The sequence below is a fragment of the Arachis stenosperma genome, chromosome 6, assembly GCF_014773155.1.
Source record: "Arachis stenosperma cultivar V10309 chromosome 6, arast.V10309.gnm1.PFL2, whole genome shotgun sequence".
Lineage (NCBI taxonomy): Eukaryota > Viridiplantae > Streptophyta > Magnoliopsida > Fabales > Fabaceae > Arachis > Arachis stenosperma.
Genome location: NC_080382.1, coordinates 15,237,695 through 15,255,098, shown reverse-complemented (window position 1 = coordinate 15,255,098; position 17,404 = coordinate 15,237,695). Strand labels below are relative to the sequence as shown.

The 17,404-nt window shown below is 34.2% G+C and overlaps 2 protein-coding genes across 3 annotated transcripts; one reads left to right on the top strand and one right to left on the bottom strand.

Annotated features, from left to right (window-relative positions):
• The first annotated feature begins 3,912 nt into the window (after positions 1-3,912).
• Positions 3,913-6,627, top strand: LOC130936060 (chaperone protein dnaJ 6-like). The gene is made up of 8 exons (XM_057866036.1): positions 3,913-4,148; positions 4,839-4,937; positions 5,024-5,125; positions 5,358-5,417; positions 5,508-5,614; positions 5,707-5,789; positions 6,082-6,172; positions 6,247-6,627. The coding sequence occupies exons 1-8, from the start codon at positions 4,062-4,064 to the stop codon at positions 6,458-6,460; spliced, it is 843 nt and encodes a 280-aa protein (XP_057722019.1). The 5' UTR covers positions 3,913-4,061; the 3' UTR covers positions 6,461-6,627.
• Positions 6,628-8,747: 2,120 nt separating this feature from the next.
• LOC130936237 (uncharacterized) lies at positions 8,748-10,550 on the bottom strand. 2 transcript variants are annotated; one of them, XM_057866275.1, is made up of 3 exons: positions 9,782-10,550; positions 9,303-9,701; positions 8,748-9,209 (listed from the first exon to the last, which is right to left on the bottom strand). In XM_057866275.1, exons 1-3 carry the CDS (start codon positions 10,001-10,003, stop codon positions 9,069-9,071), a joined length of 762 nt encoding a protein of 253 aa, XP_057722258.1. In that variant the 5' UTR covers positions 10,004-10,550; the 3' UTR covers positions 8,748-9,068. The 2 variants fall into 2 exon arrangements, with proteins under 2 accessions (XP_057722258.1, XP_057722259.1); XM_057866276.1 differs by having other exon boundaries at positions 9,528-9,701.
• Between the last annotated feature and the right edge of the window lie 6,854 nt (positions 10,551-17,404).

Sequence of the window (17,404 nt, the reverse complement as noted above, 5' to 3'; positions counted from 1 at the left end):
TTATTCCTTTTTACCCTCTTCAATTCCCTCCCATCATCATATTTATTTTTTCCCTTTTTTTTTCCATTTCTATTTGCTGTGGAAGTTTGGCAATGGGTGCCGTGCACTGTGAAAAATATGCTAATTATTATGCAAAACTATTAAAGGAGTATTGATTGAATTACATAATTACAAGGAGGGCAAGGTAAAAAGGTTAGGTATATGCATGAAGAAGAAGAAGAAAATGATAATGACTAAGAGAATACACTCTAGAGATGGTGTCCAAATTGATTCACATAATTGGCTTGATTTAGGACAGGTTTTGTTCATTGAAAGGTTAATCATTAGAGAAAATTGACAGTACTAATTAAAAACTATCACTAATAATTTATTAATAAAATAGACTTTTTTTTCTAAATTACTAAATGTAAACTTTGAGTAAATCTTTAAAGTGGTCTCGAAAATTGACGTCATGCATTAAAATCGTTTCTGAGATTTTAATTGTACTAATTACGTCTCTGATATTAGAGAAGTTGTACCATATTAGTTCCTGATTCATTTTTCGTTAACTACGTATTAACGTGACTTGATGACATGGACATTTGGTGACACGTGTCATCTCATGGTTTGGTCACGTGTAACGGTATAATAACGTGTCGGTCAACAACATGTAGCATGCTGATGTGGATGGTTATGTCACGTGTCACAATGCTATTTTGGCACATGTCAAAATGTTATTTGTCTACGTGTTATTTATTATGTCATCATTACATATGCACCGAATTGGTCCCTTACTTTGCATCAAATGACTCATTTTAGTCCCATGAAATTGAATATCGTTTACCAAATTAGTCCCTTTATCAATTTGTTCTCATTTTTTTCGTAAATTTAAAACTCTCAATATTTTTTGATACACTAATTTTAATTTTAATTTTTATTATATCATTTTTTAATTAATAATTTTAACCTGTATCATTAGAGCACGTATTAGCTAAATCTAAAATTTTATTGTTGCCTCTTATATTTATTTATATCTGTTTTAATATTGTTGAAGCCATGATTACAATAAATGCTTTTATTAATTAATAGTGTAATATATAAAAAGACCGCCTAACTAAGTTATAGATAAAATTTTTAAAATGTTTTATAAAAACACTTGTATTTAAATAACTTGTGAAAAGATGAAAGTAAAATTAGTGTATTCAAATATATTAAAAATTTTGAATTTATAAAAAAAGAGAATAAACTGATGAAAGAACTAATTTAGTGCACAACATTCAATTTCAGAGACTAAAATAAGTCATTTGATGCAAAATAAGGGACCAATTTGGTGCATATGTAATAATGACATAATGAGTGACACATTGACAAATTAAATAAAATTGTGACACGTGATATAATTCGACACATGACAAAATAGCATTGTGACATGACGCATAATCATCCACATCAGCATGCCACATGTCAATGACTGAGGTGGCCAAACTATGAGGTGACACATGTCACCAAAGGTCTACATCATCAAATCACGTCAGTGCGTCATTAATGAAAAACAGATTAGGGACTAATATGGTATAATTTGTTTAATCTCAGAGACATAATTAGTGCAATTAGAATTTTAAAGACAATTTTAGTGCACGACATTAATGTCAGATACTATTTTAAAGATTTAGTCCGTAAACTTTCAAATATTCGTGGATTGGGAGTCTACTACCTTTAAGCAGAACATAGTACACAGAAAATTATTTGTGTAATTGTATTAGATCTCATAGTTTATAAAGTGAATTTATTAATGATGTATTTAGTTTGTTGTTGTTTTCTTAATTCATATATGATGTTATCTCTCCATACTCCTTTATAAGGGGGTAATGATGTTGTAATTTTATCTAGGACCGTCAAAATGGGCTAAACCCATCGGGCCAGCCCGTTTACCCGTTTAAATGGGCGGGCTTTGCCCCTAAAATTAAGCCCGTTTAAAATTCGGGCTAAACGGGCTGAGCCCGATTAACCCGAAAAAAATGACGGGTTAAACGGGCTAGCCCGCGGGCTAAACGGGTGGCCCGTTTAATTTTTTTTTTCATTTTTTAAAAAAAAAGTAACACTTTTAGCCAATATTTTTTCCAATCCGACCCGAAAATCCGACCCATCAACTAAAAAAAAAAATTTTTAAATGGTTTTTGACCTAAAAATGGTATTTTTTGTCAAAATATTTTTCAAAAAATAAAATAAAATGATAAATGGGCTGGCCCGTTTAACCCATCGGGCTGACTATAAATGGTCCGGGCTAAAAAATTTTGGCCCGCGAATAAAGCGGGCTTAAATGGGCCAGCCCGTTTAACCCATGGGCTTAATGGGCTGGGCCTAAATGGGCCGGGCTAGCCCGTTTGACAGCCCTAATTTTATCTCCTTTCACCTACTATCCCAACTAACGCCTAACTGGGAATTGGATTCTCTTCTACCTAAGTCCTTAACTGCTAAGATTTGTTGACTCAAAAATTGATCAAATAACTCTCTCAATAAGGACAAGCCCTCATGCTTCACAGTTCACAAACAAAGCTAGTTTTTTTTTGGGTCTGAACAAAGGTACTCAAAATTAAGTAGTGATATTGGATTGGATCAGCTGGCTGTGGGTCCAATTAAACTAAGAAGCTTACTTTTTATATTTTCCTCTAGCCATGACAATTTTTGTCTGGCCTTCGAGTTAGAAGAAAAAGGTAGAAGATTTTTTTCCCTTTTTGGGCTTGGCCCAGTTCACTTGGGCTGATAGCTATATCAGTAAGACAGTGACGTATCCCTTAGGTAGCGTTTGGTAGAGAGACAGAGACGGAAAGACTGATACTGAGAGACAGAGACAGAAAGACAGAGATTGAAATAAATTTCAGTATTCTGTTTGGTGTAAAATGAGAGACAGTAATTGAAACAAGAATGAAACTCTTATTTAATTTGCATAAAGGGTAAAATTGAAATTAATTAATTGAAATGAAAGTATTTTAGGTATAAAATGTTATTAAAGTTTCAGTCTCTATCTCTAAAAATTTCAGTCCCCTGTGTCCCTACTTTTTGGAAGTACTGAAATACTGAAATTTTAGAGACAGAGACAGAAATTTTAATACCAGTCTCTGAACTAACAAACACGATACTGAGTCTCAGTCTCTCAGTCTCTGTCTCAGTACCTCAAAACAAACACTACCTTAGGTAACTGGGAATTATTGTATTGCGTCACGTAACCATCAAACTTTAGCATTTGTTTAGGGTTTTTAACATTTATAAAATAAAATAAGGTAAATACTTAGTTATCACTTATCTCTAAGTTTTTTTTAAGAAAAATAATATTTCTATCACGTATATATTATACATAAATGGAAACACTTAAATTTGATTTATTATTCAAATAGAACATAGAAATAATTAAGCTTTTTTATTTTATAAATGTAAAAATATTATTTTAATTTTTTTTAAAATTTAATTTTAATACACTATCAATGTAAAATAATTTTATACATGCATCCAAATACTTAATATCATATAAAAAAATTAAAAAATTATATTTTACATTAATTACATAAATGATCATTAAAAAGAATAGATGTAATTGCACGATAATTAATGTATTAAAATTAAATTTTTTTTTATGAAAATTAAAGACAGTAAAAAAATAACACTCCTCTTAGTACCACCTCTCATTCGATTCTGTTAGCATTAAAATATTATTTTTACGGTTTAAGAACTTTGTTCCATGCATTCACATCGTAAAAAAAAGGTTATATTGTTAAATTGATTTAATTATACTTTTTTTAACTGATGAAAAGTTTTTAGAACAGTAATTAGTTAGTTACTAATTAGTAATTACTCGTCCCTTGGACCGTGGAAATAGCGGCGGGAAAAAGAGTAAAAGCTGAAACCCAATGGCGGGAACAATTTCAACCCTTTTTCATTTTTCTTATTCGTTTAATTTAAATCTCAATTTTTTTATGATTATGAAAGGGAAAAACAAAGCCGCGAAAGCAAACCCAGGGAAGCGAGTGTTGGAATCAGTTTGCTGCGAAATCTCTCATCTTAGTTACTAATTAATATTTGATTTGATGGCGAAGAAGGACAAAGCTAGGGTTCCCGATGACGAACAACAAATCGATTCTGAACCTAACAACAACCATCAGACCCTCTACGAGGTAACTTAAATTGAACAAATTTCATTATTAAGCAAACGTCCTTCAATTGTTAGTAGTGTAATGGAGCCTCTTTTTGTCGTGATTATGGTTTCCTATTATTAATGTTGTGGAGTTCAATTTTAGCAATGAGTTTCGTTGAGGTTTAGTCTCATGAAATTCTGAGCTGGGGAAGATCCATGACAGAACATTTGAACACTCTAGGTCTGTGGAGAAATTAAGTTCGAAATCTGCTAGGGGATACTCTATATTGTGTTTTTCTATTAAGTGAATTCTTTTTGGTATTCATGTTTGGGGCTGATGAATAAGTACTATATTGTAATCTAATGTCATTAGAATGCGAAGATATTGTGTGGACCACGGACTTTGCTTGAGAGTTTTTATAATGGGGGAAAAGAAGTGAGATGATTCAAAATGTTTAATGGGGGAAAAGAAGGGAAATGAGGGCCTTGAGTGACTAGGAAGGAATTATGTGCCTGCGTGAATTTAAGGGACGTTATACTTAGCTGATTTTCAAAAAAGTTAACAAATTAGCCATGCATTATAATTTCTTATGGCCATGGCATGCTGAATTGAAAATTTTGGGTGGTTTTGTGAATTAGTCAATTCTACAACAGTTGCTTGTTCCCCGTTGTTGGTTCACAATGATGTACAATTTTGTTAGGTGGTGTGACTCATTGTTTGCATGTGTAGGTTCTTGGTGTGGAAAGAACTGCCTCTCAGCAGGAAATTAAGAAGGCATACTACAAGCTCGCATTGCGGCTTCATCCTGACAAGAACCCTGGCGATGAGGTGATTACTAAAGGCTGCCAGATATGATATTGTTTTCTTTATTAACTTTCAGAAACAGGAAGCTGTAATTCCTTTTGTTAATATAGGAAGCTAAAGAGAAGTTTCAGCAACTGCAAAAAGTAATCTCAATTCTTGGGGATGAAGAGAAACGATCGCTTTATGATCAGACTGGTTGTGTTGACGATGCTGTGAGTATCACGAAATTTATTTTTGGCTGCTGCAAATGAATTAATTAACCAATAATATGTTAGATTCATAATTAGCTATGTCTACATACAAATTAAGTCATTATGGTCTGTTAATGGAAAGAAATACCCTCATATAATAATTTATGTATAACAGAATGGAAGAGTAGCATTTCAGGATACTTTAAGTATGTCTTGGACATCTATAACTCGTCTATTCTTTTGTGAAATTCAGGACCTCTCTGGTGATGTTGTTCGGAATCTTAGTGAGTTTTTCAGAACAATGTATAAGAAGGTATTTGTTTAAACACGTGATACTGTGTTCCATGATGCATGGTGCCATACTTGTTTTCAATTTTGTAGTTTTCTAATATATGAACCACAGGTAACTGAAGCTGATATTGAGGAGTTTGAAGCTAACTATAGGGGATCTGACTCAGAGAAAAATGACTTAATTGATTTGTACAAGAAGTGCAAGGGTAATATGGACAGGTAAGAAAACATTGTGAATTTGTGATGTGTATGAACCATCTTTTGAAAGCCTTTGGGTTTGATATATGTGATAACGTTACTTCCCTCTGTAGGCTTTTTTGTTCAATGCTTTGTTCAGATCCTAAATTTGATTCACATCGATTCAAGGATATACTTGACGAGGCAATTGCTGCTGGTGAGAATATTATTATATGGATTTTTTTAACCCCAATAGCTATTGGCAGTTGCTCTAGATCTTGTTTTGTCTGTAGGATAAGGTACTGATTATATTTGAAATGTTAGACTTGAATTGCAAATCAGTTACATTATGGGAGAACATGCAGTTATTTCACTTTGTTTAGCATTGAGAATCTGCATATTAACATAAACAATCTTGACAGAGTTCCATTATGCTACATTACTCATATGCTTGGGTTTCTCAGGATGTTTTTGATAATTGATTGCTGTCTTTTCTCCAATATTTGTAGGAGAACTAAAGGAAACAAAAGCTTACCAAAAATGGGCAAAGAAAGTATCTGAAATCAAACCACCAACTAGTCCTTTAAAGAGGAGGGCGGAGTAGGTTCATCAGTCTTAGTTTTCCTTTTGCTGTTTATAATGGCAATTTGGGACTGATCCGTTGCTTCCTGCAGGTCCAGTAAGAAGCCAGAAACAGATCTTTATGCAATGATAGCACAACGCCAAAATCAGAGGAAAGATCAATTTGATTCATTGTTCTCATCACTAGCTTCAAAATATGGTGGAGGTGATATGCCTGAGCCCTCTGAAGAGGAATTTGAAGCTGCACAGAGAAAGCTGGATAGTGGAAGATCCTCAAAAAAGGCAAAGCAATCAAAGCGGAAGTAACCAGCATGTAATTACGTGTATAGTTTGTTTTTCTTAACTTATTTCTGTGTGCATGATCTCAACTCCTGTTAGTGTAGTAATAGTTCTTTTCTGTTGAACTATTATGGTGTTGCTTTTAAATGTGTTGAATTGAATAGTTATTTTCAAGTTGAATGCAACCTTTTTACTTGTGAGTTAAGTGCTTGTTATCCATTCATCAATTTCTCAGATGTTTGTCTTAGTTAGGTACCAATCTTGCTCATAATTTAAATCATTCGGCAAATTTAGGCTTGAAAACATGTCGCCAAAACTGGTTTTATGTCCAAAACAGATTTTAGTGAATACATATATGGTTGCTTTTGTCTTGCCTAAACATGAACCATATTTTCAATAAGTTAGGAACCCTTTCTAAATTCGTTCGTTTGAGAGTAAACCAGATGCGTTTATTATTCTGGACTATAAATTTAGTCAACTGTTGTTCTAGCAGACTATTTCAAAAGGGGTTCCCCAAACGTGCTACTACGTTATGTCATGTCGTTGTCATTGTCTTTTCTATACGACTATACCTAGGTATTTAGCAGTTAGCATACTATTGTTCTTCATATCACCTATCAAACTGTCTCGAACATTCTGAAATTCAGAGGTCTAAGGTTTTTCATTTTATAAATCAAGATACGAGAACTATCAGTGCTGAGAGTGACATTACATGGTTGCTTCGCAAGGACAATGGTTATTTATTAATAGTTGGAAGTTGAAATATGGCAAGAGTAACGGTATTTTGGTAACTCTTGGTTTGTACTTTGGTCTTTGTAGAGTTGTGTAAAGTTCTAAAGATGTATTTTTTGCAGGTCTTCAATTTTATATGGAGTAGAGATATTTTTTTTAATCAAATGATGGAGTTTCTAAAGTTGTGACTTAAGTATAGAACATTGTGAGATAGTCAATGGCAATTTTAGTATTATGTAAAAATCATTTTTTATAAAAATATCCACAAACTAAAATTGAGTTCTTAGAAGAAGTAATTTCTATATAAACAAGGTAAAATGCACCTATATTATATAACATAGGAGGAGTAACATAACTATACAAGGAGTTGGTAGATAATAGCAAAATCGCACCAAGCAATATCATGGGGTTAATCATCGTTTTGATTTATCAAACACAAAATGATGAGTTTGTGCTCTTTAAAAGTACAAGCACATTTTTAAAAAGTTTTACCAAACCAAACTTAAATTGGACCAAAGGATTTGTTGGCTTAGTCTAAATGCATTCTGCGATTTCTTTTAAAAAAAAATAAAAATTATACAAAATAAAATTGCACCATGCAATGTTTGAATTTCAAAAAATAAAAAAATAACTAAAATTACGTTGTGAGATTTTTATAAAATTACAAAACGTTCTTTCTGTTTTTTGTTTTTGTAAACTAATCTCTATACTTTTAATAATTACGAAAATGACAATACTTTTAAAAATACACATTTTGGCTGCACATCAAATTTTTTTTTGCCTTCTTAAAGAGTAAAAATTACATTTCTTTCTGATTCTATAATTATAAACAATAAACAATTATGAGAGTTGTGATATCGTTTGTACTCTTGCAGGTTGTTATCCATATTGAATATTTGGAAGTAATGGAATTCATGAATAATAACTAAAGCCTCTCCTAGCAACTAGCAAATTTAGTAGCTTCATACTCTCTCTCATTCCTTATATGGATAATATAACTATATAAGTGATAACAATGACATGCTTGTAAGAGAGGAAAAGTGTTTAGCTTGAAGAGGAAAAAGGCAATTATTGGAAGCAGAGAAAGATGACCCTCTCTTTTGGTTTTTGACCTATATTATTTATCTTCATTTCTGAAAAGCCATGTCAACTGTGTTAGTGTGTTACTACTAAATTTATGAGCCTTAAATATCTGACATACTTCATTGAAGGTTAATTCAAACGATTTGCTCAATATAAGAGTTAATTAAAACCTTGGTGGATTATTTACTAAAGCCTCTGTTGATCTTATTGTGGTGCTCCTTAGCATGGTACATCATCTGTTTGTCCTCCACAGTTTCTACGACAATGACATTGCACCTTCCTCCACAATTAAATTTTCTTTTAATGTTAGGTATGCTTATACATAACTGAACCTAACTCAGTTAGTTTAATTGTATAGGTTAGTATTTCTCCATTTTCATTCATTCTAGTGATCCATTTCCATTCCAAAAAATAAGAATGATTCTAAATGAAACGATATTATTTGTTTGTTTAAAATTATTAGGCCTTGATGGAGATTAGAAACACTGAATAAGTTCAATTTACCAATATGCAACAATATATTCATATACAACAACAAATATTTCACAAGAAGAGTTCTAGCATCAACAAACAAAGTTCCAACATCCAATTTAAAAAAGAAAACAAGTTAATTCCTAAAGCTTGTTTGGTTTTTCTCTACGGTAATGTTACTGTGGTGTCTCCTGCAAGCTCATGTTCTCCAATGCCAAACGTGGTGCCTCTAAGGTTGCATTGGCCACAAGATTTCCATCCTTAATCTTGACAGGGCTAACCTCAGAGAGAAGGTCCAAACATCGTAGTTGACATACCTCTTGAAGCAGGGAGTGAGACTTACAATACCCTAAAACAAATTGTTCAGTGACATTACTGGACCCGTTTCAACATGGCAGGTTTTCATCCTCCACTCAAGATATTGAGGTGTCCAGGATTGAACAAGATTCTCAGCTAAAAGCCCAAATGTCGACGGAACATAAACTGAAGCCTGCATTATCTCAATCAAACAATTTAACAAATAAAGATTGACATCAATCAATTGTACTAAGAAAAGATCAACAGAAAGGGTGGATGATTATACAGAAGATGAGAGGATTGCTGAATTTGTTGGATAAGGAGGAGGCATGTCCCATGGGTAAGCCACCAGCTTTCCATCCTTGACAATCTTGAAAGGATTGTACTCGGAGAGGAGGAGGTCAACGTATATTTGTTGTAGGTTGGGTTTCCTGCAAATCCCTCTAACTAATATCTCAGTGACACATTCTGCATCATGATCAAGAGCACCAGATTTGATCGATGAGTATACCTTAGAGAATGATTGCCTCAGACAAGCCGCCGCCTCAGCCTCAAAGAATGTCCTCTTCGCCAGAAGATGAGTTATCCAGGTTTGGTCTTGGTCAAAACAGTAGACATGTTTCAGGGCAGCCGCACTCGAAACATCAAGTATCAGTACATATGCTTTAACATAAAGCTCACAAACCTACATCATCATCATCATCATCAAATCATCATCACTAGAATGAAAAATAAATGTAAAATCAATCAAGAGTGAAGACTGACCGATACAAACGATGGGGCATATCGGTGTTGTTGGAGAGCGTAACTGTCGTCGTTGTTGTTGAGTTGTTGCTGTAATTCGAGCTCGGAAGCCTGAGCGGAGAAGAGGTGGTGCAGAAATTCCGCGAAGAGGAGAGTCAAATCGAGGGTGGCGGAGACCACGTCCTTGGCAAAAACATTCCAGAGTTGGAAGAAGAAATTGGCGGCAACTTTGAAGGATTCCATTGCAAGGTGACGGCCAAGGGCGGTGGTACGGTCACAAGAGGCAGCAATCTGGCTGCAGATGGCTCCAAGGTTGAAGAGAACAGCGGCCTTCTCCAATTGGATGCCGTTGCGCTGTGAGCATAGTTCCCCATCCTGATGCTCAGGGTTGAAGGCATCGTACCAGCCAGACAAAGATGATGGGGTCGGCGTCGGAGGAGAGAGAGGTGAAGAGTGGCTCAACCATGCAAAGACATTGGAAGTAGTGGATGAGGCAGTCACGTTGCATGGGAAGGGAGAGGTCCCTTCTACGCTCCACCATGTCCCTGCGGCATTTGTTTAGGGTTTCCAGAACGCTTTCAACTTTTTCTGCATCGCTCTCCGAGTATTTTGAGGCTACCAACTTACGTAACGGCAGGTACAACTCTACCGGATCAGTCTTCTTCAGTGGGATTGACAGCACCGTTTCCGGGTTCAACAACTCCCGATCATTGTTGCTCATGGCGGCGTTGAATGATGCGATTAGGAATCAGAGAATTGGAATTGGAATTGCAACAACCCCCTTCTTAACTATTTGTGAAATTTTAATTCTGAGTAATACCCAAATAGGTCCCCAAGAAATTTATCATCCAACAGTTTTGTCTCCCACAAAATTTAACTAAGATTTCGACCCTGAGATTCTCAGATATCTCCCAATACGTCCCCAAAACTGTTTGATCCGGTTAATGTGGTGACGTGTCAGGTTAACTGTGACATGTCACCTTTAGGACATTTTAGTCCCCATCCACGCTGGACAAAACGACGTCGTATTGGAACTAGGGGCAAAACGACGTCGTTTTGGGAAGAACAAATTCGTCTCCATTTAGACAGAGAATGCAAACGGCGTTGTTTTCATGTGGGGGACCTATTTGTCTTATAATAATATCTTAGGGACTATTTGACCTATAATTCGTGATATTAAAAGAAGTTATATTTACTTCAACGTAAACCTTAAAAACACATTGACATTGATCTATTCATTTATCAAAATGGTAACATAAATCCAACATAACGTCTTCTTCCTCCAAAACAAAAGGTCGTAACATAACTAAGACAACAACTTTCACATTAATTCTTAGAAGCATCATTTCTTGAAAGACTCAACCCTCGACCATTCTAACAACATAACGTCTTCTTCCTCCAACATAACAAAAGGTGGTAACATAACTAAGACAACAACTTTCACACTAATTCTTAGAAGCATCATTTTTTGAAAGACTGGTTCAACCCTCGTGTTGGAATGAATTTGAACAACTTAGATACTGTGGCACTGGTTGCAGCTAATATTATCTCAGCACTAACACTCTCCGAATTCTTGGCCCTAATTACTGTCTCCTTTGGACGTCTAAAAGAAAGCTGAGCTTGGAATAAACAGTATTGTTATTCACATTAATTCTTAAAAGCATCATTTCTTTAAAGACTGGTTCAACCCTCGTGTTGGAATGAATTTGAACAACTTAGATACTGTGCCACTGGTTGCAGCTGATATTGTCTCAGCACTAACACTTCCCGAATTTTTCGCCCTAATTACTGTCTCCTTTGGACGTCTAAAAGAAAGCTGAGCTTGGAATAAACAGTATTTAGGGCCAAGCTCAGCTTTCTTTTAGACGTCCAAAGGAGACAGTAATTAGGACCAAGAATGCTTCTAATGTGAAAGTTAATTGTCTTAGTTAAAGTTACCCCTTTGTTATGTTAGGAAATTTGGAAAAACGTTATGTTGTTTAGAATGATTTCGTTTAGTTTATGTTGAAGAAAATAAACCTTCTTTTGACTTGATTTGGTTTGTGTTGCTATTGAAGCCAAATGTGTGGTTAACATGTTTGGATTCTCAAGTTATGTTACCATTTTGATAATGAACAGACCAATATCAATGTATTTTTAAGGTTTGTGTTGAAGTAAATATAGCTTCTTTTAACATCACGAATTATAGGTCAAATAGGTCCCCTAAGATACTATTATAAGACAAATAGGTCCCCCAAATAAAAATGGCGCCGTTTGCATTCTTTGTCTAAGTGGGGACGAATTTGTCCTCCCAAAACGACGTCATTTTGCCCCTGGTTCCAATACGACGTCGTTTTGTCCAGCGTGGATGGGGACCAAAATGTCCTAAAGGTGACATGTCACAGTTAACCTGACACGTCACCACATTAACCGGATCAAACGGTTTTGGGAACGTATCTAGGGATATCTGAGAACCTCAGGGTCGAAATCTTAGTTAAATTTTGTGGGGGACAAAACTGTCGGATAGTAAATTTCTTGGGGACCTATTTAGGGTATTACTCTTTAATTTTTTATTTTAATAATTTTAAATTTAAAATTTGAATAGAATAAAAAAGGGTAGTGTTAGGGAGCCAATGGCCTAAATGTACAATGTGTACAATGGGCTAAATCTTTGGTTTATGAATAAAATGAACATTACCTATGCTATCCAGAATAACTATCCGGACACCAAGAATAATAAACATCTCATGTTATAAAAAGTTGATTTTGGATTCACCAAGGTTCGAATTTTTGACCATCCGGATCTGGAACTCTAATACCATGTTATGAAACCACTCATCCCAAAAGCGTAACTTGATAAGACAATGTAACACTAATAGTCATATCTCTAATACTTTCTAAACCTTCATTGTACACATTATACGCTTAGGTCATTGGTTCCCTATACTTATTCAATAAAAAAAGCTTTAAGAAGTACTGCTAGGGACCAATGGACTAAGCGTACGATGTGTACAATGGGCTAAATCATCACCCATACTACCATCCGGATACCAGGGATAATAAACATCTCAACGACTCATCCCAAAAACTTTAAGTTGATTTTGGGTTTCATCAAACTCTTTGACCTTTCAGATCTAGAATTCTAATACTATGTCATGAAACCACTCATTTCAAAAACATAACCTAATAGGACAATGTAATTATATCTCTAATACTTCCTAATTCTCCATTGTACACATTATACAAAATTTCCATAAAGAAGAATATACTTTCTCAATAAGAAAATTTGACGTTCTTAAAGAAGAATCAATAGAATCTATAGAACCTCGGAAATCGTTCACAACTGTCCACAAGTATGAACATTCTGCTTCTTTAATTTCTCCTCTAAAACATACCCTATACCAGGAAGTGCATCAACTGGAAGTTTGATTTAAATGATCATCAACCTCAAAATGTAAAACTCAAGAAGAGATGAGGTAATATTGATATATATATATATATATATATTTTTTTGGTATTTATATTGATATTTTGACATATGCCACAATTCAACTATAATATCAAAGTACTTGAGCTGAATGTAAGAAGTAGATTCTCTTGTTCAAGTGAACTACAACAGCTAGAAATCACAAGTGATAATATGATGTTAGTTAATGTCACAAATAATAGAGTGTTCTCTGACATCTTGCTACTTTGAGCCCCAAGCGATACCAAAGTTTTTCTGGTTGGTGTTGTTGGCGGTGGTATTCTTCTTCCTTTTCTCGGAATTAGAGTGGTACGCGAGTCCATATTCCCTGTGGGAGGAAGAGCGCTTCTGTTGCTTCGTGCTTGTTTGGATGCCATTAAGTTGGTGGAAAAAGATTTTTTTTTTTATGAAAAAAGATTTTATTTTTCTATTTTAGTATGTTTGACAAAATTTTAATAATAAAAGGACAATCACTATCCCAAACTTGCCCTTTGGTCACTACAAGCCTAACCCACACAGAAATCAATTTCTAGCTATCCTAAATGTGCTCCAAAACACACTTGCCCTTTGGTCACTACAAGCCTAACCCACCCTCTACCCCAAACTGGGTTCAAATGTCAGATCTTATGCCTCATTAGCACATTGTAAGGCAAAATCTACATTAGGAAACAAAATAATCAACAACATATAAGGCAGTTAATATAACTAAAGCAGCACACTAATCATTTTGGGGTTGTAAAGACATGTATGTACTCACAGATTGGCATGATAGCAAGCAAGAGGAAGTGTGAGTAAGAACATGATGCAAAGAGCACAGAGTAATCCCTTCCCAATAAACTCGGGAACCATGAAGTAATTGACTCAAGACGATGCATCAAAAGGGTTCATATAGTCATCTTCCAAGTTAGATAATATCAAAACCTTGGATACCCTACCATAAAAAGAACAATATTCAGATTCATGGAAGCTAAGAAAGTAGAAAAGAATGACGAAAGGAACAAACTTTGGGAAAGAAAATAGAAATAAAGAAGAACCCCACCTGGTAAAAAGAAGAGGCAAAAAAGGCAATGTTGAGAAGGAAACAAATAAGAAGCCAGAAGAGCAATTCCCAACCCATTAAAATGGAGGAATCAGAGACGTGGCGCAGTGTTTTCGGAGAAAGAGTGTGTATTTCACAAGTTGGCAAGTTTTTGGAGTTTAGAATCAGTGATATGCTTGGAATTTGGACATGCGAGAGTTGGCGAAGACTCTGTTCATTGCAGTTACTTTTTTAGGTATGATGATGGTTGATCAAGGTGCTGGACAAACCACCATTGACAATAAACAGCTCAACTTTTTATATTAATTATTATTAATTACAAAATTATTTTACACAGTCAATTAATTATAGCATAGATAATAATATATAATATATGTTAGGGTTTGGCATTAAATTTTTATAAAATAAATATATTAGAAATTCAAGTTTGTTAGTCAACTCTTCTGCATTTCTTATTGTTTTACTCAAATTTTTGTTCCATTGTTAATAACAAATAAATCAACAATTTTCGAGTTTTGTTTCACAATCTTAATTCAAGGAGCGGAAACGACTCCTTTTATGAGTGTCTCAAAGTCTCAGTTGTAGTTTCGAAAGTAAAATTAAAGATAAAAAGAAAAACATACAAGGTGCCGGAGACAAAGTAAAATGCAGAAATTAAAACAAATAGGAAATTAAAAAGAAGATGAAAGAAGATGAAAGAAGAAACATGAACGTAAAAGAGAAAAAGACGTAAAAGTAAAGGAATTTTGTTAATAAAAACTGGGAAAAAGCAAAGTACAAATGTTTGAGTTCAGAGGAATTACTTAGGATTCCCAATTTTACTCTGTGATGCCAAGAGGCTGAGAGCGTTTTGGGTTTCTAAGTGTTTTCCAAGAAGAACTGAACTGATTACAACGTATTCCTAAAACTCTATTTATAGACCAGCCTAATCTCAATGGGCAGTTACTCTTTGTACACCACTTGCAGGGAATTTGAATTTCATGTAGCTGTTTCCCGCACTTCTTGCTTGATGTAAATTTCAAAATTCAAATAAATAACTAACTATCAAATGATCTAATTTAATCTAAAATAGATATAAATATTATATATAGGAATATTACCAAACAACTAATTATTTATTATTATAATTTTTCTATATAAAAGTAATATTTTGTCTAACACTAAGTGATAATAATTTTTGCCTAACAAGATGCCCCCAAGATTTCTCACTTGAAGATATGCAATGATTGAGAGTGAAAAAACTTAGTTGTTTATTGACATTTTTCTTATTTTTGATATTGAAAGTCAATTGACATTTTAGATACATCCGCTTGACAGATTAAATGCCTACTAGTAATAGACTTAACAGAATTTCTAAGTCTATAAAATTTTTACATTAATACTTGAACTGTCAACGGGGTCTATTCTTTTGTATGAAATTTTTAAGTGTGTCAAATGATATCTGTTCTAATTTTGGCACATTAAATGTGTATCAATTGACATTTACTTTGACCTTTAATATTTCAATTAAGAGTTTTTTAACACACACTTTTATTGTTTTAGTTGACACAATTTTCCTAACTTCAGAAATAACATAATCTTAACTTCGTGAAGTCGTTTCTTTCATATGTTAAACTCTAGGTGTCAATTAAATTTGATAAAATTTCTAATCCTATAAAATCTCCACACTAACATTCTAATAATTTTAACTCCAAGCGCTAATAGACTCAACAGAATTTCTAAGTCAATTAGGTTTTTGTATTTATGAAGTACTTACCCAAATGTTAATGAGAGATTATTTTTTTCATTTCAATCTCTTTTTTCTGCACCAAGAAACCAAGAAAATTTCCTGCACTCAAACCAAAAGCATATTTTAAGGGATTCATTTTCAATTTATGCTTTCTCATTCTTTCAAATGCTTTTTTTTTTAATTTTCTAAATGCTCTTTTTTAGCATTTGATTTGATAACCACATCGTCAACATAAATTTCCATAAAATTTTCAATAAAGTCATGAAAAATTTTATTCATCGCTCTTTGATAAGTTGCACCAGCATTTTTTAGTCCAAATGACATTACAACCCATTCAAAAGTTCCTAAAGCACCTGAACACCTAAATGCTATTTTTGACACATCTTCTTCAGCTATGTATATTTGATTATAACCTGAATATCCATCCATAAAACTTAACATTTCATGACCAGCATTAGAATCTATCAACATATCAGCTATAGGCATTAGATATTCATCTTTTGGTCTTGCAGAATTTAAATCTCTAAAATCAATGCAAACCCATAATTTTCCATTCTTTTTCATGACAGGAACAACATTAGAAATCCAGTTGACATACCTTGCTGTCCTTATAAACTTAGCCTTAAGAAGTATTTCAATCTCTTCTTTAATCTTCTACACGACTTCAGGAGCAAATCTCCTTGGTGGCTGCTTGACAGGCTTGACATTGGCTTTCAATGGCAATTGATGTTCTACTAATTCACGATTCAAGCCTGGCATCTCTGCATAATTTCATGCAAAACAGTCGCAATATTCCTTCAAAATTTCCACCATTTCTTGTTTGAAATCATCAGGCAGCATCTTGCTTACATATGTTGGTCTAGGATAATCACCGTTACCAATATCTACTTCCTCCAAAGGATCCTGCACCTCAACCTTTTTTTACAGTGTCAGTGTTATTTTTTTTTAAACCTAAAGGACCACCGTGATATATACAATCATAAGGTACACTGTCAATGCACCCTTCTCTGTCTGCCATATAGGCTGACAGCCGAGCCAGTTGGCTCATCAAGCTCATCTAAGTTTCTCCTGAGGCCGTATCCGCCCCGGCCTTAGGAAGCAAAATAAAATCATTCATATCTATTTTACACATCTCAATATCTTCAGGATTAAATGCATTGGTGTCAATCGTCAGCGACTTGACTCCATGATTATACATCCTGAATTCCACATGCATCTCATCATAGTAACAGGTACTATTATTAGCAAGAACTTATTCCACTCCTCCATATTCATTCCAGAAAATCAATTTTCTATGTAAAGTGGATGGAATAGCACCCATTCCATGAATCCAGTCACGTCCCAAAAGCAAGTTAAAACCAGCCTTTGAAGGAACCACAACAAATAGAGTTGGCCTATTGACAGAACCAACCTCAATTGACAGCAGAACCA